The sequence below is a fragment of the Thalassophryne amazonica genome, chromosome 12 (genome assembly GCF_902500255.1).
Source record: "Thalassophryne amazonica chromosome 12, fThaAma1.1, whole genome shotgun sequence".
Taxonomy (NCBI): Eukaryota; Metazoa; Chordata; class Actinopteri; order Batrachoidiformes; family Batrachoididae; genus Thalassophryne; species Thalassophryne amazonica.
In genome coordinates this window covers 30622417-30642998 of record NC_047114.1, presented here as the reverse complement: position 1 = coordinate 30642998, position 20582 = coordinate 30622417, and the positions used below count along the sequence as shown (strand labels likewise).

General features: G+C 43.2%; 2 protein-coding genes and 3 non-coding genes across 5 annotated transcripts in view; 1 reads left to right on the top strand and 4 right to left on the bottom strand.

Moving 5' to 3' along the window:
• The window catches only part of LOC117521193 (ras-related protein Rab-36-like), a 40909-nt gene extending 34874 nt beyond the window's left edge, over window positions 1–6035 (bottom strand). Inside the window, exons 1-2 of the mRNA XM_034182542.1 lie at window positions 6007–6035; window positions 2314–2396 (exon numbers count right to left, since the gene is read on the bottom strand). Coding sequence (XP_034038433.1) covers window positions 2314–2394 — 81 coding nt within the window. The 5' untranslated portion in view covers window positions 2395–2396; window positions 6007–6035. The remainder of the gene's footprint in view (window positions 1–2313; window positions 2397–6006) is intronic.
• Window positions 6036–6387: 352 nt separating this feature from the next.
• On the bottom strand, window positions 6388–6459 carry trnag-ucc. The gene has a single exon. It is a non-coding gene; the product is annotated as a tRNA-Gly (tRNA).
• Window positions 6460–6663: 204 nt separating this feature from the next.
• Window positions 6664–6735, bottom strand: trnag-ucc. Its single transcript has one exon. It is a non-coding gene; the product is annotated as a tRNA-Gly (tRNA).
• Window positions 6736–7030: 295 nt separating this feature from the next.
• trnap-ugg lies at window positions 7031–7102 on the top strand. The gene has a single exon. It is a non-coding gene; the product is annotated as a tRNA-Pro (tRNA).
• Window positions 7103–11480: 4378 nt separating this feature from the next.
• LOC117521970 (ras-related protein Rab-36-like) overlaps window positions 11481–20582 on the bottom strand; it is a 33001-nt gene continuing 23899 nt past the window's right edge. The window contains 5 exon segments of the mRNA XM_034183334.1: window positions 11481–11545; window positions 11576–11646; window positions 11740–11804; window positions 11888–11930; window positions 11933–11988. Coding sequence (XP_034039225.1) covers window positions 11591–11646; window positions 11740–11804; window positions 11888–11930; window positions 11933–11988 — 220 coding nt within the window. The 3' untranslated portion in view covers window positions 11481–11545; window positions 11576–11590.

Below are 20582 nucleotides of genomic sequence, written 5' to 3'. Positions count from 1 at the left end.
GTGGTACTGGCTGGACATCAACACATTCTTCAGCCATTTATTCATCTTACATTACACAGCAGATTTAAAAAAAAAATTATTCAAAGGGTACCATGGCTACTTTTAAATACCTTGGGACACTATATTACAACACAACTCTTGTTAATCCTAAATTATTACTTTATAACCTTCTACGCATGCCTTCTTCAGGGTGCAAGACCGAACAGCTGAGTTCATCAGTGAGCGCCTGAAGTGCCTGGTGTTCAAGTTTACATCTTGAGTCAAAATGATCAATCCTTTTTAAAATAATTATGTCCTCTAACACACATAGTATATCCTCTTCCCAGTGGTGGGCACACTTCCGATAATCCGATAACAGATAATTATCAAAGATAATGTTTTCATTATCGGATTATCTTTTTAGATAACTTTAAAAACCATTATCGGACCAATTAATTTTTGTCCGGTAACTTTTAAACCAATAAACAAAGTTGAACAGCGACAGCGAAATAGCAAAAAAAAAAACACAAAAAACAATAATTTCCTTTAACCCCATACGATATGCTGGCAATATCACCTAAGTCATCCAGAGGCATACATTTTTAACTTATGGTTCAAATTTTAACCAAACTAATTTTGGACAAGTTATTTAAAATGACTGTCATGTCTGAAGTTTTATAAAGTGAAAATATCAGATATTGGTTTAGTTTTAAAGTAATGTGCTAATTTTTAAGGTTTTGTGAGCACATGCTGTGCCCGCCAGTGCATTATGGGTAGAATGATGTAATCTCAGCACGATCACGACAGGACAATTGCATTTCAGACACTCTGTTCAGGCTCCACGGACAACAGCATTAAACTCTAGTGCCTAAAACTCTCGTGAATATATTCTCTGGGTTTATAGATGTTATTGTATTTGCGTTTGTTAAATTCCACGCATTTTAAATGTAGCAGACAGGGATTATCTGGAATTTTGTTTTCAAGGCCTCTACTGCCATCTACTGGCCAGTAGTGTTCATGGCAGTATTCGCCCTAAGTATTAAGTGTCTGGGCACCAATTCAACTTTTTGGCTTTGCAAATGGCTTTTTTTTTTTTTTTTACAAATGAAGTTTAAAAACAAAACAACAGCAAAATAAATAAATAACATTACAAGACAGCTCTGCGGTGTTTGCACAGGCACAGTGCGAGCGGTTAGATGCTTGTAGCTCTTCAGCAGCAGAATACCCTCACGACGGCCAACCAGAATAATATCAAACAGGTTTGATTTTCATTGGACCATACGATCGGCGATCAGGAGGTGGTCCTGAATGTTAAACGTAGCTTGTTACTCCATGTACACTACACGATGCAGGACGTGCGATTAACCTGAAACTCGGTAAAAAATTCCTGCATGAAAAATCATCTCGCACAGTGTAAAGCACGTTTTACAACATCAAAAACTCTCTCCACATGCAAAACATTTTGCGATGACACTTCCAGGGCTCCATAAAAATGCCTGTTTTTACAAATTAAAAAAATGGAATATTTTACAAAAGCACATTTATCTGTAAACACCAACACATGACAGATGTCACATTAACGTGTTGGTTTACATAATGAATGACTGAACCAATCAGTGTTTAGCAGAGGCACTTTTACCCAGAATCCTTTGCGATCTGTCTGTGTTTGTTACAAAACCTCAGAATTAGTGCATTATTCAACATTAAAAGATATATGCTATATTTTAACTTTGTACAAATGACAGAATTGACATTAATGGAGTTATTCTATCGGTATTAATGTTATTATAAATCAAAACCATAAGTCAGCATGACTTTATTTTTCAAGACCTCCGCCTGACCGGAGCATTGTGATTGATAGAGAGTTGGCTATGTGGCTGCTCTCAGAGTGCCTCTGTGCTGGGAGCGCTGTAGTAAACAAGCGCTTCCAGCAGGGGCAGAATGCTCAAAGACAAAAGTGTGGTCTCATTGTTTGGGTCTGTTGTTACTTTTAATATTACTAGAAGCTATTGTGTCATTAAAACTTAAATTCGTTTTATTAGTAGTTGTAAATGTACCAGAGACAATATTGGAATTTACTGGTTATCTGTAACTTCCGATACATTTTTAGGTGGTTATTGTTTTATCTTTATCGAAGATAACTTTTCAGTTATCTGATTATCTGTTATCGAAGTAAATTTTTTGGTTATCTGTGCCCACCACTGCCTCTTCCCCAGTGTTTCTAATTCATGGAAACCCATGTAAGTACAGTTGTGGTGAACATGGATGGAAAAACAAACCTCATATCACAGTAGATAATAACTACATAAACAGTCTGTGACTGACTCTGATTACCTTTGGGAATTCCCAGATGATCCTGTCTTTGTTGACGGATGCTAGAAAGAGTTTCACGCCATTTGTGCTGTTTTGCATCATAACTGTAAGGAAATGGCAGAAGTTATTGACACCAGGCAATACTTTTGGACAAATCAAGGGGTCAATCAGTAAGAGCAGACAGAAATCAAAATGGTTGTCATCTCTCAGCACCTATTAGTCAGGGTACTTAGTGTCAAATTTCAAATTAATGTTAAGGCACCTTGACAACTCAGCCACTGTGGTGTGCAGCCAGTACATTCTGAGTGCCGGTCCCAAGCCCAGATAAATGAGGAGGATTGCGTCAGGAAGGGCATCCGGTGTAAAACAAGCCAACCCAACTATGCAGACTAAGAATTGAATTTCCATACCGGATTGGTCGAGGCCCGGGTTAACAACGTCCGCCACCGGGGCTGTTGCCCAACAGGGTGCCAGTGGAAATTGGGCTACTGCTGGGCGAAGATGATGAAGAAGGGGAGGAGAACGTTTCCACAAACAGCGGAGAAGAAGAAAACTAGAAGGGTGGAAATGAGAGTGAATGTGGTAGTATGACTGGTAAAGGGAGAGAGCTGGCTGATATGATGAGAGGAGAAAGGTAGACATATTGTGTGTGCAAGAGACCAAGTGGAAGGGAAGAAAGAGCAGGAGCATTGGCGGTGGGTACAAGTTGTTGTACCATGGTGAGGACAGGAAGAGAAATGGTGTTGGGGTCATTTTAAAGGAAGAGTACGTTAAAAGTGTGTCAGAGGTTCAGCGAGTGTCTGACAGGGTGATGAGTGTGAAGTTGGAAATTGAAGGGGTGATGATGAATATCATCAGTACATATGCCCCACAGGTAGGTTGTGAGATGAAGGAGAACGAAGATTCTGGAGTGTGTTAGATGAGGTGGTGGAGAGTGTGCCCAAGCATGAAAGAGTGGTGATAGGAGCAGACTTCAATGGGCATGTTGGTGAAGGGAACAGAGGTGATGAAGAAGTAATGGTAGATATGGTATCAAGGATAGGAATGGGGAAGGATAGATGGTAGTTGATTTTGCAAAAAGGATGGAGATAGCTGTGGTGAACACCTACTTTAAGAACAGGGAGTAGCACAGGGTAACATATAAGAGTGGAGGAAGGTGCACACAGGTGGACTACATTCTTTATAGGAGATGCAAGCTAAAAGAAATCAGAGACTGTAAGGTGGTGGCAGGAGAGAGTGTTGTTAGGCAGCATAAGGATGGTTGTTTGTAAGATGACTTTAGAGGTAAAGAAGAAGAAGAAAGTGAGAGCTCAACAAAGGATCAGATGGTGGAAGCTGAAGGAGGAAGACTGTTGTATGAAATTTAGCGAGCAGGTGAGAGAAGCACTGGTTGGAGGAGAAGCAATTTTGGACAACTGGAAAAGTACTGCAGATGGTGAGGGAGACAGCTAGGACAGTACTGGGTATGACATCTGGACAGTGGAAGGAAGACAAGGAGACTTGGTGGTGGAATGAAGAGGTCCAGGAAAGCATAAGGAGAAAGAGGTTGGCGAAAAGGTTTTGGGATAGTCGGAGAGATGAAGAAAGTAGACAGGAGTACAAGGAGATGCGGCGTGAGGCAAAAAGAGAAGTGACAAAAGCGAAGGAAAAGGCACATTGCGAGCTGTACAAGAAGTGAAGTAGAAGGAGAGAAAAGGACTTGCACCGAATGGCCAGACAAAGGGACAGAGCTGGAAAGGATGTGCAGCAGGCTAGGGTGGTAAAAGATGCACATGGTAATGTGCTGACAAGTGAGGAGTGTGTGTGAGAAGGTGGAGGGAATATTTTGAGGAGCTGATGAATGAAGAAAATGTCTGCAGTGGTGATGGACAGGTTGATGGATGAGATCAGACAGGAGTTCCCATGGACTATGATGTTTGCAGATGACATTGTGATCTGCAGTGAGAGTAGAGAGCAAGTTTGAGTCTAGTCTGGAGAGGTGGAGATATGCTTTGGAGAGAAGGGGAATGAAAGTCAGTAGAAGCAAGACTGAGTACATGTGTGAATGGGAGGGAGCCCAGTGGAATAGTGCAGTTACAAGGAATAGAAGTGGTGAAAGTAGATGAGTTTAAATATTTGGGGTCAACTGTTCAAAGTAATGGAAAATGTGGTAAAGAGATAAAGAAGAGAGTGCAGGCAGGGTGGAGTGGGTGGAGAAAGGTGGCAGGAGTGATTTGTGACTGAAGAATATCAGCAAGAGTGAAGGGGAAAGTTTACAAAACAGTAGTGAGACCAGCTATGTTGTACGGTTTAGAGAAGGTGGCACTAACAAAAAGACAGGAGGCGGAGCTGGAGGTGGCAGAGCTGAAGATGTTGAGATTCTCTTTGGGAGCAACGAGAATGGACAAGATTAGGAACGAACATATCAGAGGGACAGCTCAGGTGGGACGGTTTGGAGACAAAGTCAGAGAGGCGAGATTGAGATGGTTTGGACATGTGCAGAGGAGGGACCCAGGGTATATAGGGAGAAGGACGCTGAGGATGGAGCAGCCAGGCAGGAGGAGAAGAGGGAGGCCAAAGAGGAGGTTTATGGATGTGCTAAGGAGGACATGCAGGTGGTTGGTGTGACAGAGGAAGATACAGAGGACAGGGTGACATGGAAACGATTGATCTGCTGTGGCGACCCCTAACAGGAACAGCCGAAAGACAAAGAAGAAGAAGTTAAGGCACCTTGACACTTGCATGAATCTGATCCACGCACTAGAATGCAATCTTGCGTGCCAATGAGTAAAAGTGTTGTAAACTATTGTAAACTGTGCGTGAAGTGTGTGCGGCTGTGTTCCAGTGTGCAAAGAAAAATTTGAAATGCTCAAAATTTCTGGCACACATTAATTTTGTAAACTACGTAGCTGTGAACATTGGCCTCTGGGTCCAATTATATGGAAGCTATTGAAGACAAAAATGACTTTTAGAAATAAAAGGTGCAAGGAAATCTTTTAACTTCAGGTGTGTCTGTGGTCCCACATCTCACGCTTTGATTTGGGGTGTCTAGGTCATGGTCATGGTCATGGCATGGAAGCCATTGAAAAAAAAAAGTTTAATTCCGACCTTAATTTATTGATGGCCCCTGGGTTGCCTGCCAAAAACACTGAATGAAAATGGCAAATATCCAAATGTCTAAATAACTTCATAAGTAACCTTGAGGTCTTGCCCACGATTGACAGATGTATTTATTTTTTTATTTGCGCGCGCGTGCATACACACACACACACACACACACACACTCACGGGTCTTAAGTTTAACCTTTGGGCAGGTCAAGGTAAAAAATAATAGGCACAATTTCTGTATTACATCATGCAAATGCAACTGCAACATCATCATTATACAGAATGAAACCAGACTTCAAAATAAAAGCATTATTTTTCTGTCCATAACTAGAACTGTCAAAGCCGTGAAGTAGATTTCGGTCATACGGCTTAAAGTACTTTTATGGATGTTGTTTTTAGTAACGACTTCCTGTGCGTTTGCCATGTCGTTATGAAAGCAGTGGCTGTTACAGGCGCTTTTATTTTGATGATCCTCAATACAAATGGGCCTTTTTTTATTTTAATGACTTTGACACATTAGGAAGAGAAAGATATTCGACCAATCTACAACGTCATCTCAAAACAGAAACACCTTTTCGTCATGTCACATGATTTACTATCATTTTACGAACACAAGGAATGACTCACCGCTGCTAAAATGACCTCAGTGTGTTAAAATAACCCTCGATTTCTCCGGACTGTTTGCTGCAGCAGCACGAATGGACGCTGTTGAATTAGGATCTTGTTTCCATGACAACCCCGTTGTTGTGCCGTATCACGTGATAAAAGAGTACTTCTGTCGTATCTATCAGGATTGAGGAACAAAGTAGAAATGCGACAAACATATTTTTATGCAAAACTGCTATTACGGTAGCTACGAATTACAATTGCGAAGAGTTGTTAGTAGGGAAGCTTGTTTAGGTTTTAATGCTGGTGACCGACGTTAGTGTAACATCTAGTGACAGAGAAAGATAATTTCTAGTAGTCATAAATAATTTCAGAAATGCTATTTTAATCTTAAAAAAAAATTGCGTTGGCCGGGAATCGAACCCGGGTCAACTGCTTGGAAGGCAGCTATGCTAACCACTATACCACCAACGCTGATGTATCTTAACATCTCCTTTAGCACACAATCACATAACGTGGCATTTGTCTGGATGCTAGTAACATTGTATAGATGTGGGTTAAAATAATAATTATCAAGCGAACACTGTTCCCGTTCCTTGTATCCCGAAAGCAAAAGACTTCGAGACCAAAAGATTCGTGTAATGTAAACGGATACAGTCATAGAAGAGGAAAAAAAACTGCGTTGGCCGGGAATCGAACCCGGGTCAACTGCTTGGAAGGCAGCTATGCTAACCACTATACCACCAACGCTAATAAAATCTTATGATGTCATAGACCATATAGCCGGACATGACCAAGATGAGATTGTTAAATATGTTGTGTGTTTGTATTTAAACAATATTTTGGATACGTATTCAGTGCTTTCACATAACATAAATGCATAGGTGTGTCATGTATTCATTCCTTTTTTATGACGTGTGGTAATGAACAAAAGTTACATTACCGGAAATGTCTGGGAAAGTCCTCGCCACCCAATTAAAAAAAAAAAAAGACTGACGACATATCACAAAGATGAAAAAGGACGCGATCAGTTATTTGTACTTGTGGCTCGTTGGTCTAGGGGTATGATTCTCGCTTTGGGTGCGAGAGGTCCCGGGTTCAACTCCCGGACGAGCCCAATTTTTCTTTTTAGTTAACATACAAGCAGTAACTGAAATATAAATCACTACTGACTATGCTGCCAACTATAAAACTCCGTTGTATACTCCAAACAGGTTTAAACACTAACCTGCTCTACTGTAAAGCCTGTTTATCTGTTCTATTTGCAGGACCTGACCACATGGTCCCAATCTCATCATTTTGCGATGGCATCACGTGATACCGCATTTTCGCGCAGGTATCACAAATTAATTTCGTGATGGGAGCACGAAATGCGGGGTGACGCGGGGGTGTGGGGTGGGGGTTAGGGGGTGAAGGTAGGGTTAGAAATAGTAAAATTTAGAAAATGCATTACGAAAATGTGACAGTTTGAGATGGGAACATGAAAAAAAATGTGTGACTGGACTGAGTTTTACATACAGTGAGGAAATAAGTATTTGAACACCCTGCGACTTTGCAAGTTCTCCCACTTAGAAATCATGGAGGGGTCTGAAATTTTCATCTTAGGTGCATGTCCCCTGTGAGAGACATAATCAAAAAAAAAAAAAAAAAAAAAAAAAAAAAAAAAATCCGGAAATCACAATGTAGGATTTTTTAATCATTTATTTGTATGTTACTGCTGCAGGTTATGCTACTAGGTTATGGTAATCAGGAACATCGAGGATCTGGACAAATATGACCAATAAGGTATGAGGACACAAACACATCACAACACCATGACACAGACCAGAGGAACCTATTCATCTACTACCTATTCATCTACATCTGGAGACAAGAAGGATATAACTCAAAGGATTGCTGATCATGGAAAAGTAGAACTGAGAACATTTAAATACACAGACCACAATGTACTGGACTTGGAGCACGATATAGACCCGGACAATAATTTCTTCTCAAATATCAATGACAGTTGTTGCTATTATACAGATGAACAGTTTAATCGGATCATTAGAACGGATAACAAATTATCAATAATCCATTTCAACAGCAGAAGTCTATATGCAAACTTTAACAACATTAAAGAATATTTAAGTCAATTTAAAAAAATATTTAACATAATTGCTATATCAGAAACATGGATCAATGAAGATAAAGGAATGGATTTTGAACTGGATGGATATGAATTTAATTGTGTAAACAGAAAGAATAAGAGTGGAGGAGGAGTGGCTGTGTATGTGGATAAGAACATGGATTATAAAATAGTAGACAATATGACAACTGTGATTGATAATTTATTAGAATGTATAACTATTGAAATGTGAAGAAAAAAGCAAAATGTATTAGTCAGCTGTTATATAGAGCACCAGGATCTAGTATTGAAACATTCACTGACTGTATGGAAAAAACGTTCTCAAAAACTAATCAAAAACTGTGTCATTTGTGGTGACTTAAATATTGATCTGCTCAATCCAAATAAGCATAAAAAACAGATGAATTTATCAGTATAATGTACAGTATGAGTTTATATCCAAAAATCACCAGGCCAAGCAGAATTACATCCCTAGTGCTACCTTAATTGATAATATATTCAGCAATGATATTGAGAATAACACTGTGAGTGGATTATTAATCAATGACATTAGTGATCATCTACCAGTTTTCATCGTTTATAATAGAAACCATCGGCGGAATCAGCCAGAGGAGAAAATAAAATACAGGCGAGTGCGGACAGAGGAAAACATGAACACACTAAGAAGGATTTACAGGAGCAAACTGGGAAAAGGTATACAGTGAAAGTGATGTTGAAACATATGAAACTTTTTTACAAATATTTACATCATTATATGATAAAAATTGTCCAATTAAACAAGACTACAGAAAACAAAAATCCAAGCTCGACCATGGATGACGAAAGGGTTACGAAATGCATGTAATAAGAAAAATACACTGTATAGAGAATTCATAAAACTAAAGACTAAAGAGGCAGAAAATAGATATAAAAATACAAAAATAGATTAACTAATATTATACGGGTATGTAGGAAGGAATATATAGTAACATATTATAATAACAAAAACAATATTAAAGGAATATGGGATATATTAAATAGCATTATCAAAAATGGTAATAAAAACAGAGTTACCCTCAGTATTTCATTGATAATAATGTCAAGAAGGAAAAAGGATGAGGTAGTCAACGGTTTTAATAATTTTTTTGTAAATATGGACCAAGCTTGGCAGAAAAAATTCCCGATTCCCAACCTGAGGATTGGGATAATAATCTCATAGAAAGAAATCCCTGTTCAATGTTCCTCACAGCAGTGGATGGAAATGAAATTATAGACATTGTGAATAATTGTAAATATAAAACATCTACCGATTTAAATGAAATTGATATGGTGGTGGTAAAACAGGTCATTGAATGGATTGTAGAACCATTAACATACATCTGTAACTTATCATTTCAAACCGGTAAATTTCCCAATCAAATGAAAATAGCTAAGGTTGTGACGCTGTATAAGACTGGGGATAGACACCACTTCACAAATTATAGACCTGTTTCTTTGCTTCCACAATTTTCCAAATTATTAGAAAAGTTATTCAATAATAGATTAGACAAATTCATAAATAAACATAAATTACTTACTGATAGTCAATATGGATTCAGAGCACATAGTTCAACATCACTTGCATTAATAGAATCAGTTGAGATTACAAACGCCATAGACCACAAATTACATTCAGTTGGAATATTTATAGACCTTAAAAAGGCTTTTGATACAATCAATCATGACATATTAATCAATAAACTTGAACAGTATGGGATTAGGGGGTTGGTGTTGCACTGGGTGAGAAGCTACTTAAGTAACAGAAAACAGTTTGTGAAGTTGGGGGAATATACATCATCATGCTTGGACAATGCTTGTGGCGTCCCACAGGGGTCAGTATTGGGTCCAAAACTGTTTCTAATTTATATAAATGATATTGTCAATGTTTCCAAAATATTAACATTAGTATTATTTGCAGATGACACAAGCATTTTTTGTTCAGGGGGGGATTTGCAGGAGTTACTGAGGAGGATCAGTATAGAAATGGGAAAATTGAAAATATGGTTTGACAGAAACAAATTATCATTAAACTTAAGTAAAACAAAATACATGTTATTTGGCTATTGTAATACAGACATACAGGTTCAGTTACAAGTTGAGGGGGTAGATATTGAAAGGGTACATGAAAATAAGTTTCTGGGGGTGATAATAGATGATAAGATAAACTGGAAGACTCATATAAAACATATACAAAGTAAACTGTCAAGAAGCATTTCAGTTCTAAACAAAGCGAAACATATTCTGGACCACAACTCACTCCGCATTCTTTACTGCTCACTGGTTTTACCATATTTACAGTACTGTGCAGAGGTATGGGGTAATACTTATAAAGGTACAACACAATCACTATCAGTAATGCAGAAAAGAGCTATAAGAATTATTCATAATACTGGCTATAGAGATCATACAAATCCACTATTTTTACAATCCAAATTCTTAAAATTCACAGACTTGGTTCATTTTCAAACAGTACAAATTGTGTATAAAGCAATAAACAATTTACTTCCAGCAAATATTAAAAATATGTTTTTTAACAGATCAGGGGATTACAGTCTGAGGGGGGAATTTAATTTAAAGCATCAGTGGGCACGAACAACATTAAAAGGTTTCTGTATTTCTGTCTGTGGGGTGAGGATGTGGAACAGATTGGGAGTGGGGCTCAAGCAATGTCCAAGCATGAACCAGTTCAAACAGCGGTACAAAAATATGTTTTTTTCTAGGTATAGGGAGGAGGAAGGGTAATGAGGGTTAGGGTGTTTTTGTTTTTTGCTTACAGCTCTGGTTGACATTCCTCCTGTCAGCATGCCAATTGCACGCTCCCTCAATCTTGCGACATCTGTGGCATTGTGCTGTGTGATAAAACTGCACCTTTCAGAGTGGCCTTTATTGTGGGCAGTCTAAGGCACACCTGTGCACTAATCATGGTGTCTAATCAGCATCTTGATATGGCACACCTGTGAGGTGGGATGGATTATCTCAGCAAAGGAGAAGTGCTCACTATCACAGATTTAGACTGGTTTGTGAACAATATTTGAGGGAAATGGTGATATTGTGTATGTGGAAAAAGTTTTAGATCTTTGAGTTCATCTCATACAAATGGAGCAAAACCAAAAGTGTTGCGTTTATATTTTTGTTGAGTGTATACGTATATGCACTTCACGCCAGCGATGGACAGCCCAGTCTCACGTTTTTTTTTGTCATGCTCCCGTCATGAGTCAAATTTTCTTGGCAGGGTTTTTTTTTTTTTTACTCACTATTACTAACCCTACTCCTTCCTTCAATCCTAACCATAACCACCCCCCTCCCCCCAACTTCACTTTTAATTTTAATTTCGTCTTGATGGAAACATTGATAAAAGGTCCAAAATACAAAACATTTAGCACCATTGAGAAGGCCCTGCAGTAGTGAAACAAGACACTTTGGAAACACAACTTATCCTAATGTTCTAATCTCAGAAACCTACCATGTGTGGTCCAGTGACTGAATATCTGCCATGTCAAAAACTGTGACGATGACTGTAAAAGATAAACAAGACATTTTTGTTATTAATTTATTCACTGTAAAATGTGTTAGATGAGACCTACACCAAAATTATTTTACTGTCTTACCCTGAGCACCTCTATAGTATGCTGAAGCTATGCATTTGAATTTTTCCTGCCCAGCTGTGTCCCAGCTATACATTTTAAAAGGAAGTGATTACACACATGGCAAAAAAAACTCAAAGACTTTAAAGTATGATTAATTCAAAATACTCACATCTGAAGAGAGAAGGGTACTCCACAGATTTCAAACCTCTCAATTCAAAATCCACTCCTATGGTGGCCTTGTAGTCTCTTTCAAATGCATCTTTACAAAACCTAAAAACAGAAAAAGAAAGCTTGCACATTGTATTGGTTTATGGCTATCTGAATTTGAAGTGAGAAATTTACACAGTAAATAGTCCCCTAAAAAATACCAACAGTGCAACTAAAATGTTGTGTGAAACAGAATTTGTTATTTTGACAGACATCAGACAGTGTGATGCTTCACATTTGATTTGTCTATCAAGCAACAACTCAGCTGTTGGAAATGGCATAAAATGTTTGTCAAAGGTCTGAAATCTACATTTAATGCTTAATAACAAGTAAACCACAGGGTGGTAACCATTCAGGCAAACAACTGGTCCATCCCCACATCTTGAAAGTAGTTCTGTATCTGTCACAGGGATGTGACACATGGACATGCATCACCTTGGCCTTCACCAGCCGCTGGGATCCTCAAAACTAGGATACTTGCATACTGTATCATTCCCAGAGAAACATGCCACATGAACAAAATATCATAGCTGACATTCCACCACCATGTAAGTGATACTCCTTATCTGAGTCCCCCTAAGTAACTGCTTCGTTTGACAGAAATTCATTCTAGTGGTGCACAAAGATTCCCAGAGAGACCTAGTACTAAAGACATCTGGCCATTGTCTTAGGTCACTGGTTAGTGTCCAGGGGTTCTCTCAGCTGTAATCAGAGAGCCCCTGAGAAGAAAATCATGATTGTCTAAATGAAGTCTAAACAGACTTTATTTGTGGCTGATGGAACTAGTGTAGCAAAAACACACAGCGTCAACAGACCATTCTACAACCCCAATTCCAATTAAGTGGGACGTTGTGTCAAATGAAAATAAAAAACAGATAACAATGATTTTCAAATCCTCTTCAGCCTATATTCAATTGAATACAACCACAAAGACAAGATATTTAATGTTTCAAACTGATAAACTTTATTGTTTTTGTGCAATATTTGCTCATTTTGAAATGGATGCCTGCAACACATTTCAAAAAAGCTGGGACAGTGTTATGTTTACCACTGTGTTACATCACCTTTCCTTCTAACAACACTCAATAAGCGTTTGGGAACTGAGGACACTAACTATGAGTGTCATGATTGGGTATAAACAGTTCAGTCTCACGTTTTGTTTTTTGTTTTTTTGTGCTCCTGTCACGAAATTAGTCAAATTTTCGTGACAGGGTTTTTTTAAACTCACTATTACTAACCCTACTCCTACCTCCAACCCTAACCTTAACCATAACCTAATCCAACTCCTTCCCCCCACTGTAACCATACCCACCCCGACCCCCCCTCACTTCACTTTTAATTTCGTGCAGCCATCACGGAATGAATTAGAATGAATTTGTGCTGCTGTGACGAAAAATGAGGCGTTGTCCACATTTCAAACTGTTTTTGGAAATCATGGACGTCGTGTCCTCCGGACCAAAGAGGATAAGGAACATCGAGATTGTTACCAACCGCAAAGTTCAAAAGCCAGCATCTGTGATGGTATGGGGTGTGTTAGTGCCCATGGCATGGGCAACTTACACATCTGTGATGGCACCATCAATGCTGAAAGGTACATCCAGGTTTTGGAGCACACATGCTGCCATCCAGCAACGTCTTTTTCAGGGACGTCCCTGCTTATTTCAGCAAGACAATGCCGAGCCACATTCTGCACGTGTTACAAACAGCATGGCTTCATAGTAAAAGAGTACGGGTACTAGACTGGCCTGCCTGCAGTCCAGACCTGTCACCCATTGAAAAATGTGGTGGCGCATTATGAAGCGCAAAATACGACAACTGAGACCCTGGACTGTTGAACAACTGAAGTCGTACATCAAGCAAGAATGCGAAACAATTCCACCTACAAAGCTTCAACAATTAGTGTCCTCAGTTCCCAAATGCTTATTGAGTGTTGCCAGAAAGAAAAGGTTATGTAACACAGTGGTAAACATAACCATGGGCGCAATTTGGTGGGAGATGGGGAGACATGTCCCCCCTACCTTTCAACCAGGGGGGACAGAATATGGTATGTCCCCCCCCCCCCCCCCACCTTCTGACATATATGTGTGTACTTGAAACATGCTATGCCAGTCTTATGTGCAAACCATGTCAGAATAGTATCTTTGTTTCTGCAAGTTTGTATTTTTAGCAGCATTGACTTGTTTACAACACCGGTTTCTTGTTTGTCACATTCGGGATTTTCTGGGACTTGCATTTGCCCAAATTTGAAACCAAAAATAGTTGCCTTTAGGGACTAGTTGTTGTGAAAGTGTAGGACACGGACCCACAACAGGGGCGCAAATGAACGGACAATGGAGGAAGTCAAATAACAACACTTTACTGTTGTGAAGAAGCACAACCAACACGGCGAATTACAATTGTAGACAAGTAGTCAATTCACAAAAAATGTGTCACGTGGGCAGGCTCGAAGATAAGAGACGTCCGGTCCAAAGCAGAACCGGAACCACACGATTTCCTCCGCCACCGAACCCCGGGAATACTGGAGCCGCCAAGTCCCGAACACCCAGGTGGCCACTGCCTCCGCTTGTCGGATCTGGTACTGCTGGCGAGGAACAAAAACAGTTAGATGTGGGTGCGTGTGCACCCAGCAACACGTATGGTGGGAAAACCACCTCCACCTCTCGTCGAAAAAAGAAACAGAATATCTGCTGTCCAACACACACAAAGCAACAGATATTCCTGTCAGAACACAGTCAGCTGAGAAAGTTACCTCCTTGGTAGAGCGATATCTCGGCAAAGAAGTGGAGATGACGTCTTGCAGATATACCGCTGCGGATCAGATGATTGGTAACAGCTGTCGTAGGTGACAGCTGTCACCCCGGCTGCTCCTGTGAGGTGGCAGTGCCCTCTGGTGCCTGGAGCCCGCACTCCAGGCAGGGTGCCCTCTGGTGGTGGTGGGCCAGCAGTACCTCCTCTTCAGCGGCCCACACAACAGGACCCCCCCCTCAACGGGCGCCTCCTGGCGCCCGACCAGGCTTGTCCGGGTGGCGGCGGTAGAAATCGGCCAGGAGGGCCGGGTCCAGGATGAAGCTCCTCTTCACCCAGGAGCGTTCTTCGGGGCCGTACCCCTCCCAGTCCACCAAATACTGGAAGCCCCGGCCCATCCTCGGACATCCAAGAGCCGGCGCACAGTCCAAGCCGGCTCGCCATCGATGATCCGGGCAGGAGGTGGTGCCGGACCCCGGAGTACAGAGGGGTGAGGTGTGATGTGGCTTAATCCGGGACACATGGAAAACGGGATGGATCCGCAGTGAGGCCGGAAGCTGAAGCTCACCGCGGCTGGACTGATGGCCTTGAGGATTTTAAATGGACCGATGTACCGATCCTGCAGTTTAGGGGAGACCACTTGGAGGGGAATGTCCTTTGTTGACAACCACACTTCCTGCCCTGGCCGATACGTAGGGGCCGGGGTCCGCCGACGGTCTGCATGGGCTTTCGTCCTCATCCGGGCCCTCAGCAAAGCAGAACGGGCGGCACGCCACACCCGACGGCACTTCCGCAGGTGGGCCAGGACCGAGGGCACACCGGACCTCTCCCTCAACCACCGGAAACAAAGGAGGCTGGTACCCCAGACACACCTCAAAAGGGGAGAGGCCGGTGGCTGACGACACCTGGCTGTTATGGGCATACCCGATCCAGGCCAAATGGGTACTCCAGGCCGCCGGGTGCGCGGCCGTCATGCAACGCATGGGCCTGTTCCACCTCCTGATTGGCCCGTTCTGCTTGCCCGTTGGTCTGGGGATGATACCCGGATGAGAGACATACCGTGGCCCCCAGTTCCCGCAGAAGCCCTCCAGACTTGCGAGGAGAACTGGGGACCCGCGATCGGAGACGATGTCTGTTGGAATCCCATGCAGCCGGACGACGTCGTGGACCAGGAGGTCCGCTGTCTCCTGGGCAGTCGGGAGCTTCGGGAGGGCCACAAAGTGGGTCGCCTTGGAGAATCGGTCCACTATCGTGAGGACGGTGGTGTTGCCCTGGGACGGTGGGAGGCCCGTGACAAAATCCAGGCCGATGTGGGACCAGGGGCGATGAGGCACGGGTAGCGGCTGGAGCAGTCCCGAAGCCCTGCGATGATCAGCCTTGCCCCTGGCGCAGGTGGTGCAGGCCTGGATATAATCCCGACGTCGGCCTCTAGGGACGCCCACCAGAAGCGCTGCCGGACAACTGCCCATGGTTCTTCGCACCCCTGGGTGACAGGAGAGCTTGGAGCCGTGACAGAAGTCCAGGACTGCAGCCCTAGCCTCTGGTGGGACGTAGAGTCTGTTCTTCGGCCCAGTTCCGGGGTCCGGGCTTCGTGCCCGGGCCTCCCGACGGTTCTCCTCTACGTCCCAGGTGAGGGTGGCCAACGATAGTGGACTCCGGGATGATGAGTTCCGGTGGATCCGACAACTCCGCTTTGACTTCATCTTCATGGTACCCAGGACAAGGCATCCGATCTCTGGTTTTGGTCCCGGGACGGTAGGTGATCCGGAAGTCAAAACGCCGCAGAACAGTGACCAGCGGGCTTGCCTGGGGTTCAGCCGCTTGCGGTCTGATATACTCCAGTTCCGGTGGTCAGTGAAAACCGTGAATGGCACGGACGTTCCCTCCAACAGATGTCTCCACTCTTCAAGAGCCTCTTTCACCGCAAGGAGTTCTCGATGGCTGACGTCATAGTTACGTTCGGCCGGGGTCAACCTGCGGGAAAAATAGGCACACGGGTGAAGGACCTTATCGGTCTTCCCGCTCTGGGAAAGCACAGCTCCTATCCCTGAGTCCGAGGCCTCCACTTCAACCACTAACTGGCGACTAGGATCGGGCTGCACCAGAACGGGTGCAGACGAGAAGCGCGTTTCAACTCCTTGAACGCGGCATCGCAACGATCCGACCAGGTGAAGGGGACTTTTGGTGAGGTCAGGGCTGTCAGGGGGCTAACTACCTGACTGTAGCCCTTAATGAACCTCCTGTAGAAATTAGCAAAGCAGAGGAACTGTTGCAGCTTCCTACGGCTGGTGGGTTGGGGCCAGTCTCTCACCGCCGCGACCTTGGCCGGATCAGGAGCGACGGAGTTAGGGGAGATGATAAACCCCAGGAAGGACAAAGAAGTGCGGTGGAACTCGCACTTCTAGCCCTTCACAAACAGCCGGTTCTCCAATCAACCGCTGCAGGACCTGACGTACATGCCGGACATGAGTCTCAGGATCCGGAGAAAAGATGAGTATATCGTCCAGATATACGAAGACGAATCGGTGCAGGAAATCCCGCAAGACATAATTAACCAATGCTTGGAACGTCGCGGGGGCGTTTGTAAGACCGAACGGCATGACCAGGTACTCAAAATGACCTAAGGGGGTGTTAAATGCCGTCTTCCCACTCGTCTCCCTTCCGGATCCGAACCAGGTGATTACGCATTTCTAAGATCTAGCTTAGTGAACATTTGGGCTCCCTGCAGGGGCGTGAACACTGAATCCAACAAGGGCAATGGGTATCGGTTACGAACCGTGATTTCGTTCAGCCCCCTGTACTCAATGCATGGACGCAGTCCGCCATCCTTTTTCCCCACAAAAAAGAAACCTGCACCCATCGGGGAGGTGGAATTCCGGATCAACCCGGCAGCTAGAGTAGTCCCGGATGTAGGTCTCCATTGATTCGCGCTCAGGTCGTGAGAGGTTGTACAGCCTGCGGGACGGGAACTCAACGCCTGGACCAATCAATGGCACAATCGTACGGGCGGTGCGGGGGAAAGGGTGAGCGCCAGATCCTTGCTGAACACGTCCACAAGGTCATGGTACTCCACCGGCACTGTCCCGAGATTGGGCGGGACTCTGACCTCCTCCTTAGCCTGGGAACCGGGAGGAACCGAGGAACCTAAACATACCCGATGGCAGGTCTCGCTCCACTGAACCACTACCCCGGACGGCCAATCGATCCGGGGATTGTGTTTTAACATCCAGGGGAACCCTAGAATCACGCGGGAGGTGGCAGGAGTCACAAAAAACTCGATCTCCTCCGGTGGTTCCCTGACACCACCAGAGTTACTGGAGGTGTCTTATGTGTGATTAAAGGGAGTAGGTGTTAAAGATTTTGTATATATGTTATCACTGTTAAACGTTTGTACATTTGCCTTCTTTCTCATGAGAACGGTGTTGTGCTGTTTTGCACTTCACCCTGAGAACGTACGTGTTATTCAACCTTGTTTAGCTTTGTCTTCTTTCTCATGAGAAACGGTGTTGTGCTGTTTTTGCACTTCACCCTGAGAACGTACATGTTATTCAACCTTGTTTAGCTTTGTCTTCTTTCTCATGAGAACGGAGATGTGCTGTTTTGCACCTGTCTTAATGCAATCCTGAGAATTCAATTTTGTTTTGACGTTTGTGATGTGGTGTTTAGTGTGAAGGAGTGTGGAAGACAGGACCACTTCAGGCAGATGCAGAACAGCTGATACCTGCAACAGACGAACGAGATGTGCTGACCTGAAGTGTTCTTCCTTACAGCTGCACTTATTGACGTATGCGTTTATGTTATGGGAAGAAACTTGTCTTGCGTCATTACCCCCACCCTTAGGACAAGTTTCTTGTTTATGTGATGAGGGCGTCTCTTAATAAAAAGAGCGGAAAAGCAGGCCAGACTTTAGTGTAGCCTTGGTGTACAGCCTGGCCGCACTCCGCGCGTAATATTTGACTTTCTGTCTCACTGGTGTTTCTTGACTCTGTTTGTCTTGTTAAAGGTTTTAAGAATGTTTGGAGGAGAAAATACCCAACATTGACTGTGGGCTCGTCCGGGATCTCAACAACACCGGAGGTGTCCGGCGGAGGTCGTCAAGTCCAGACGTAAATCCTTGGCCAAGGTCTGATCGATCGATTGATCGTGTCTGCAATTGTCGACCACCGCTGGCATCGTCTGGTTGACGAGATTTTCCCGAAGAAGACAGACAGGAAGTCGAGTCAGTGAGTAAAATTTCTTTGTAAACAGTACTGAGTGAGTGGTGATCAGATCACATAAAACAGTTAAATTCCGCAAGCGATGATACAGAATCGCCTGTTAATGCAAAGCAGTTAAACTCTGTAAGGAGGGTGCGGACTCCTCTGTTTATATACGCGTACCGGTAGGGGATAAAAGTGATCACATAAAACAGTTAAACTCCGTAAGCGATGATACAGAATCGTCTGTTAATGAAACACAGTTAAACTCTGTAAGGAGGGCGGACTCCTTTACGGTTGCGAGGGACGCGAGTAGTTAAATTCCGGAAGGAGGATACGGACTCCTCTGTTTTAATACGTACAGGAAATCCCGGGTAGAAATATGTGCACTGTAAAAAGGCAGTTAAATTTGGCAGGGACGGCGGAGTCCCCTAAGGCAGGACATTAGTTAAATTTCACGGGAGGGTGAGCTCCCCTGACATAAGAATACGCGTACGATTATTAGGAGTGTTTCTATGTGTAAATAGTGTTTTGCGCAAGTGTAAATAACTGTGTGAAAGTGTAATACTTTGGACAACGTTAGTGACAACCGTGCGTGTGAAGCAGCAGGCAAGTGATTCCGCTTCCTACGGGGAGGTGAAAGGATCAACCACACGACGGTAAATTAATTGTCACGTCCAAAGAAAGTGTGAAACTTCAGATTTAGAACACCCTAGGTGTGCCCCCGTCTGAAGTCCAAAGTATAACAAGGGATAAAAAAATATAATAAAAATGGGGGGGTAAAACGTCTAAAAATAAGGAAATTTATCAACTGACGACTGGAAAGTTATGGAGGAAAAAAATCCAAAAGCAACAAAGAAATTGGAGACCTGGATAAATAAACATGACTTTGACGGACGACTGAACCTGATCAGCATACAAAAGCTGGAGAGGAGTTAGAACGGGAACATAAAGGTGATGAGAAAAAGATGCAGAAAGTATGGGCAGATTTAGTGGCATTTGGGAGGAAGAAGCAGGAGACAGACAGAAAGGAGCAGAGAAGCGACGATTAGAGAAAGCAAGGAAAAAGAAAGCTGTAGGTAAGGCAGAAGAAGATGTGATAATTCAGCACAGAGAGCCAGAACAGCCTCAACAATCACCGCCGGCTGGTTCGTCGGTGACAAAGAGACCTTTATCTCCTCTACCAGAGGATGACGATGTACCGCCACCACAGTATGATTTGGCAGTAAAACCTAAGGTAAAAAGAGAAAAACCAGAAAAACCACAAACACGCAGTCAAGCGAAAGTGCCTACAGCCCCTCCCATGGTGGAACATAGTGATCAGGGAGGTGCCTATCCTATGATAGAAGTACCAAATCCTCGTGCAGGAACAGCAGGGACAGCTACCAACCATGCTCGTTTATCGGACATGGAATGCTGATGATATCAAAGCAGCAGTCGACATGATACCATCGCCACATGTCGATATTGAGGGATTTATGCAGGATATAGAAAACATTAGAACATCTTACCACCTTAATGGACCTGAAGTCCAACAGGTGTGGATGAAAGCATGTGGCCCTAAATGGAGTCAGGTACGCGGAGACTGGAATCCTGCAGATCAACAAGGCGTACCACTGACACATGATGATCTAGTCTTGAAAACAAGAGTGGAAGCTATGATTACACGTGCAAAAGGAGTGTTAGGACCAAAGATAAATTATACTGAAATTACCA